At 48.8% G+C, this 7588-nt stretch overlaps 1 protein-coding gene across 1 annotated transcript in view; it reads left to right on the forward strand.

Moving 5' to 3' along the window:
* Positions 1–3841: 3841 nt before the first annotated feature.
* The window catches only part of LOC119300340 (dihydrolipoyllysine-residue acetyltransferase component 4 of pyruvate dehydrogenase complex, chloroplastic-like), a 7289-nt gene continuing 3542 nt past the window's right edge, over positions 3842–7588 (forward strand). The window contains exons 1-2 of the mRNA XM_037577335.1: positions 3842–3908; positions 4023–4213. Coding sequence (XP_037433232.1) covers positions 3842–3908; positions 4023–4213 — 258 coding nt within the window. The remainder of the gene's footprint in view (positions 3909–4022; positions 4214–7588) is intronic.

Raw genomic sequence — 7588 nt, forward strand, 5'->3', positions numbered from 1 at the left:
TGCTCCTTCGGGTGCGGTCGATCCCTGGGAGCAGGCGGCGGCGGCTAGTCGGGGGGGCTCGTCGGGGCCTTCCCAGGCGTCTCCTCCGCTGGGTGCTGCTCCCCGGAGCGGCGCTCCGTTGCGGGCTCCAGTGGCGGCTGGGGGTGGTCCGTCCCGTTTCTTCCCACGCGGCACGTCGGGGGCTCCGGTCCGCCGCCCTGTTGGCCCTGCTGCCGGGCGGGGCTCTGGATCTGGGCCAGTTTTTCCTGGTGATGGCATTCTTCCTCCTCCTCGTGGCTCTGGTCGCATCCCTCCCCAATCCCAAGTCTCCAACCCCATCCTCACATGTTTCACGTGTCACCGCCCCGGCCATTTCCAATCTCGGTGTGAAAACCCTCCCTTTTGCCTCATTTGCAGAGAAGATGGTCACCTCATGGTGGATTGCCAGAATCGTGTCAAGCCCCCCGCTTTTGTTCATTATGGCACCGACCTCCCTGGGTGTTCTTCCTTTGCTCTAGATAGGGGGATCCCGGAGGCAGCCCCTATCCCGTCGCTTTCCAATGTTGGCATCATTTTCGTCCAGGCTAAACGCATTTCTTCCCAGACCCTTCTTGACGAACTTCAGCAATGGGATGAGGGCGGCTGGGATTGGCAAATCCGCCAACTGTCTGAGTTTGATTTTGCTGCGACTTTTCCTTCCAAAGAGAGCCTCCGTATGATCTCATCATGCACTAGCTTCACGCTGCCTCTGAATCAACTTGTGGTCTCGGTCAAAGCTGCTTCAAGGCGATCTCTTCTCTGTCTGACGTGTGGGTATTGGTCGAAGATGTCCCTCCTAGCATGCGCACCACGGCGTTCCTCATGGCTTTTGGGGTCCTCATCGGGAAACCTATTGAAGTGGACCAAGACTCTCTGGCCATCTTGGGGCCGGCCCGGCTTCGGGTCTGGTGTGTTGATCCTCTGTGCATTCATGGCGCCATTGATGTCTTCCCTGCGGCTGGTGGCTTTCGGCTCCGGGTGCGGGTGGAGGTGGCCTCGGGTCCGGTGTAGCCTCCTCCTCCGCCCCCGGCCTCTGGCAATGGCGACAAAAGCAAAGATGGTGATGGATGCCCTGACGACTCCATGTTTGGGACCGATCCTCGTTTCACCCAGTCGGAGTGGGATGGGCTTTCTCCCGAAGATCAGGATATGCTAAAGGAGAATGCGCCTGCTGGCAGGGGGCCCAGGACTCGGCGCCTGGCCTGGGTGGAGGGGTTGCGGCCTCGGGCGGGGCTAAGGGCACGCCTTTCTCGGCGGTGTGCTCCAACCTCCCTGCCCATCCCGCTTCTCCCTCCTTGTCTGGCATTTAAGATCTTCCCCCGGCTGGCCTTGCTGTATCCAAGAAGAAGAAGAAGTCCTCTGTCAAGAAATACTCCGCCAAGAGCCGTGCTTCTGGTGACTCTAGGCAATCCGCGGCTGGGTTCTGCCGAAGGCTTGATGCTGATATGGGTGCGGCTTCGGGCCCGTCCTCTGCGGCGGCTTCCCCTAGTCGTGCTCGCCCAGTGCCCGTGCGCTCGCCTGCGTCTACGGCCCGCAAGAGCGGCCGCGTCTCCAACAGCGGTGAGCGGGTGGCCGATCGGGCCGCTCGGCGTGCCGCGGCTCGGGATCTTCCCCCTTCAGGTTCGCTCCCAGCCCCCTCCCCCGCCCTTCCCACGGCTTCCTCTCCGGTGCGTTTAGTTCTTCCTTCACAATCTGATGATCACTTGCTTAAAATTCTAGATGATGTTGGTATTTGCTTAGACTCTAGCTTGGGTTCCCCCTCGTCTATTCTTGGTATTATTAGGGCAAATGAGATAGCCCAGGCCGATATCGCGAAAACAAAGGAAGCTGGGGTGGTTTCGGGCATCCCACCGGTTGTGGTCGGTGGGGACGAGGGGGGAGAAGACAGGTGTCAAGCTCCCCTGGTGATTTCTAAATGTGGGGTAGGGAAGCGAGCAAAATCCTGCATGGCGCCGAGCAGGTCGAGTCTCCGTATTAAAAACTTGTCTTTTAGATGAAGGCCTTATTCTGGAATATTCGAGGTTTCGGCGCTAGGGGGCGCAGGGACCAACTTAAAGACTTGGTTCGATCTGAAAACGTAGAATTTATTGGCCTTGTCAAGACTATCAAATCTTCCTTTTCCTCGAGCGAACTATCGGCCATTGCTGGGATAGACAAATTTCATTGGAATTTTGTGGCCTCGGTTGGTCATTCGGGCGGTTTTTTGCTTGGCTCCAAAAAAGATACTTTTGATTTTGTGGCTTTTGACCATGGCATTTTTTGGGCAAGCACGGTGGTTTCTCTTAGGTCTCTCAACTCCTTGTTGGAAATCATGGTGGTTTATGGTCCGGCTGACCATGCGATGTCCTATGCCTTTTTGGACGAGCTTAGTATTAAAATTGAATCATGTCAGCTACCCCTCCTGATAGGGGCGATTTTAACATGCTCCGTTTCCCTACTGACAAGAGCTCGCCTAACTTCTCTTGGCCCCTGGCTGATGCATTTAATGCTTTCATTAGGGACACGGCTATTCGAGAGATTCCTAGGGTTGGAGCCCGTTTCACTTGGTCTAACCATCAAACTCCCCCTATCCGTTCTGTTCTTGATAGGGTTTTTGTGTGTTCTAGGTGGGATTCTTTATTCCCCCGTGTCAGTCTTAGAGCCCTTGCCTGTGTTGGCTCTGATCACACCCCCTTGATTTTAGATGATGGTTCGCGTTCAGTGGGTTTCCCGAGATTCCAGTTTGATGCTTCATAGCTACAAGTGGAGGGCTTTAATGAGTTGGTGGCACAAAAGATTCTGTCGTTCCTTTCTTCTACTCGCCGCTCTTTTGGCCCGATGGATGATTGGCATCAATGCTCTTATTTTCTGCATAGATTCCTTAGAGGCTGGTCTAAAAACCACTACGCTGAGTCAAGGCGTGACAAAGCTAGGTTGGTGGCTCAAATTGGCGTTTTAGACGAACGCACCGATGGTTCGGGGCTGTCCTTGCTTGAATGGCAAACTCGATATGGTTTAGAAGAGGCGCTGCTGGGCATTCATAGGCAAGAGGAAGTGTACTGGAAACAGCGTGGTACTATCAACTGAACCTTAAAGGGTGACTCACCCACGTCCTATTTCTTTGCGATTGCTAACGGCAGGCATCGGAGATGCATTATTGATAGCCTTATGATAGACGGCGTCAGGGTTTCTGATCCCGCGGTGATTATGCGTCATGTGGTTGACTTTTTCTCTAACCTCCTAGCGGCTAAACCTGTTTTAGGCTTTAAGTTGGCCTCGCCCTTTTGGTCTCCTCCGGATCAGCTTTCGAATGCTGATAATGACAGTTTGCGGATCCCTCCCACGGAAGAGGAAATTTTTGAGACGATCCGTTCTAGCAACCCGAATGCGGCATCTAGGCTTGACGGTTTTTCTATTACTTTCTTCCAGCAATTCTGGCCTCGGCTAAAAGGCCTAATTATGGCTATATCTCAAGGCTTTTGGTTGGGGACTGTTGACATCCCGAGACTTAACTACGCAGTTCTCACCCTCATCCCTAAAGTCAAAGGCGCTGACCTGATTTCCCAATTCAGGCCAATTGCTTTGATTAACAATTTTGCTAAGTTTCCTGCCAAGGGGATGGCCACTAGGATTTCTCCGATCGCCCATCGGGTCATTAGCCCTTTCCAATCCGCGTTCATTAAGGGGAGATTCATTTTGGACGGAGTGCTTTGCTTACATGAGATAATTCATGACCTTAGCTGTAAGAACACCAAGGCTGTGGTCCTTAAGCTTGATTTTGAAAAGGCGTATGACTCGGTCAGCTGGAGTTTTCTGCGACAAGTTTTGTTGGCCAAGGGCTTCGATGGTTCACCGCCTGATGCAACTTGTCACTGGTGGCCACACGGCGGTGGCTGTCAATGGCCAGACCAGTAAGTTCTTTGTGAACGGCAGGGGCTTAAGACAAGGAGACCCGGTGTCTCCCTTGCTTTTTAATTTTGTGGCCGATGCTCTATCTCACATTCTGTCTCGTGTTGCGGCTGCAGGTCACATCTCACCTGTTAGCTCCCATCTTATTTCTAATGGCATCTCTCACCTACAGTATGCGGACGACACCATCATTATGGTTGAACTTAATGATAACTCCATCACGAATCTGAAATTTCTTCTTCTCTGCTTTGAAGCTCTGTCGGGCCTGAAAATCAATTTCTCTAAAAGTGAGGTCATTGTGACTGGGGTAACTGTCTCGGAAGCGCAGAGGGTGGCCCATCTTTTGAACTGCTCGCTAGGATCCTTTCCTCTCAAATATTTGGGCCTACCCATTTCCCCTCTCAAGCTTTTGGCCAAAGATTTCGCCCCGGCAGTGTCTAAAGTGGGCAACAGAGTTTTGCCGTGGCGAGGCCGTTATAATTCTCAGGCGGGCAAGGTTGCCCTTACCAACTCCTATCTCTCCTCCCTCCCAATGTTTCTAATGGACTTTTATCTCCTGTCCGAAGGGACTCACTCGGGCTTCGATAAGCACAGGGGTGCCTTCTACTGGAATTCCTCCGACAACAAACGCAAATATAGGATGGTTAAGTGGGACCTCATCTGTAGACCTAAGATCATGGGGGCTTAGGCATCATTAATACCAGGATCATGAATAAATTCCTTTTGTTAAAATGGTGGTGGAAGATTATGTCCCTTGATGATCGCCCTGCTTGGCTGAGCCTTCTCAAAGCTAAATATTTTCCCTCCTCGAGCTCTATGTTCGCTCCCTCTTCTGGTGGCTCTCAATTTTGGCGTCAGCTTGTTAGTATTAGACCGATTTTCTGGTCCCTTGTGAAATTCGTTGTTCGTAACGGCAAATCTACTCGTTTTTGGTTAGACTGGTGGGTTGGGGACACTTCTCCTGCGGTGGCTCACCCGACTTTGTTTTCGTTTTGTGCTAACCCCGAGATCTCTATCTCTGAGCTCTCGGCTTAGGGCTGGGTTTTAGATTTCCGGCGTTCTCTTTCCCCTGTGGAGTTGGAAGATTGGCAACGCCTTACTGCCTGCTTCCCCCTGCTCTCGGAGGAAGAGGACTCCGTTATTTGGCCTCATTCCTCTTCGGGGCGTTTTTCTGTCAAGTCAGCGTATTCGCAACTCATCGCTGGTGTTCGCACTGACAAGTTTAAACTCATTTGGTCTGCCCGCATCTCTCCTAAGATCAAAATCTTCCTTTGGCAAGCTCTCCGTCACAAACTTCCTGCGGCTGACCAGATTAAGAAGAGGAACGGGCCGGGTTCTGATGGTTGTCAACTGTGCGGTGCCCTAGAGAATACCGAACATATCTTTTTTCAGTGCTCTTTGGCTAAATTCTTTTGGAGTTGCATTAGACTTTGGCTTCGTGTTCCTTGGAACCCATCCTCTTTCGAGGATCTTCGGTGTTGTATTAATTCTTTAGCAGGCCGGTCTAAGCGGGTTTTCATGGTGGGCTGGGCTGCGATTTGTTGGTTGCTTTGGACTACTAGAAACAAGTTCACTATTGAACACATTTTCTCGGCTAACCCTGTGAGTTGCTTATTTAAAGCCAATGTCTTTTTGCAGCAGTGGAGATCATTGACTAAGGATGGGGACCTAGAGGCGTTCGACGATATGCTATCGAAAATGAAATCTACGGCTTCTTCCCTGCTGCGGTGTTCCAGGAGGCCGGTCTCTTAGTGGTTTGATTGCTCGCTTGGCTGGCCTGCGTGCCATGATAGGCTAGATGCCTTGTACCCTCACTTCTTAGGCGTGTTTTGTTATACTTATGTGGTGCCTTCTGTTGGTTGTGACTCTGCCTGGTGGCTTTTATCTATAAAGTCGGGCTCTCGCCTTTTATCTAAAAAAAAAAGATTGAGTAGCAGCCTGCCAGGATTATATCTAGCATCTGAAACAGCAATCTGTATTGTGCATATGATTCTAGTTTCAGAACTTTAAGGTACTCAAAAGGCTTCTTCGTTAGATATATGTATTTTGTGCCGGGATAAACGGTGACTTGAATGGATCCTGTAGTGATATACAAGGCATTTGACCTTAGGTTGTGGCAATATTCTTAAACATCTGAGAAATAGCATCAATCATGTCACTAGTTTGATTTTTTTTCCTTAAAGGCAAGTGGTGTGTATTTTGATGAACATTTTAAACCTGTACAGAAATAATAGATCTGCTCCTCACAATTATTTGGCCATCAGGATCGCTTCTGATCAGTTGTAATGAAAATATTATTTATCCATCTTGAATAGCAGTGTGCAGTGTTATTTAGCCAGATATACCCTGATCCCTACTTATATGCAAGATATCATAATAAGAATATGGATTGTCCAATGTAAGATTCAATCCCAAGTCTGCCACCTTCCTTGCTACTTTACGAGAGCATTATAATTCTTGAAGAGTGAAAAATACGACTACAGAAGAAAGTGGAAATCTTTTGGTATTCATTGGTTAAGTCACAAAAATAATGATCAAATTAAAGCAAAAGAAGGAAATTGTTGTTTAGAAGGCTATTATTATGGCAAATAATATATTGGTGGTTAGAACTTAAGTAAATGGACATTGTGGATGACTTGTAGCATTTTGGAGATGCTTCTACAGTTATATTCATGTGTCATAAGTTGTTCCTTTTAGAAAATTTGGGTGCTTTACATTGCATACATGGTCCACATTGTATGTTATGCTACTCTTTGGGGATCTTGTCTTATGAGTTAGGCAGAAAAGTCAGTCAACAAGCACTAGCATCTTTGGCATTTTTAGTTAGAAGAACAACTATGAGCACCATGGGGAGGCCAGGGCTAAGACCCAGGGGCGCATGGTGGTGAGAGCAGCCACACATTTTGGGAAGAGATGTTCTCTAGATGAGTAATAGCCCGGTCTGGCCCGACCTTCGAGCCAGCTTTTTTAGGCCCGGCCCAAAGCACGGCCCGAGTTATGGCCAAACTCATGATAAAGGATTGCTCTATAAACCCCCTTTGTTTGCTCTAAATGAAAATCTTGACGTTTCAATAAAAAAAATAGTGTTGAGTTGGATAAGGCAACATTTTTTATATATAGCAAAATCAAGTTTAGGTGAAAAATTTATTGCCCGCTTCTTGGAAAAGTTGCAAGCGACGGTTCCTTCAAATTTTATTTATTGCAGAAATCATCAACATACAAGTTGTTAGGTGCAAGAATGAATATCAAACCGATCATTTGACCAAACAAATTCTTGAGCTGTCACCTAGAAGAAAAGGGACACTCAATAAAAAAGAATACCTACATTTTTTTCTCTTTTTCGGAAAGAAGGTTGAAACCCCCGGCCTCTGCATCTTAGGGTGCACACAGGCATTTTTATCGGCTTGCCGAATAAAAGTATAAAACCACGTTTGAGAATAATAAGCAACAATGCACATACAATCACTGAGATGGAACTGTAGGAGGAAAAAAAACAAAGCACCAACAAAACAAGAGATGACAACTTGGAGAAACTCTTTTCAATGGCATTTTGTATTACTACCATTGTTCACTTCGCAGGCATTTGGTCGAACACAACGCGAGCGGCAGCCATGCCAAACTCCGGCCCCCCCTCGCCTCGCTTTCTCCGCCCCCGCCTCAAATACCAAGGCCAACCAAACCC

The sequence above is a fragment of the Triticum dicoccoides genome, chromosome 5A (assembly GCF_002162155.2).
Source record: "Triticum dicoccoides isolate Atlit2015 ecotype Zavitan chromosome 5A, WEW_v2.0, whole genome shotgun sequence".
In the NCBI taxonomy this organism is placed as follows: domain Eukaryota; kingdom Viridiplantae; phylum Streptophyta; class Magnoliopsida; order Poales; family Poaceae; genus Triticum; species Triticum dicoccoides.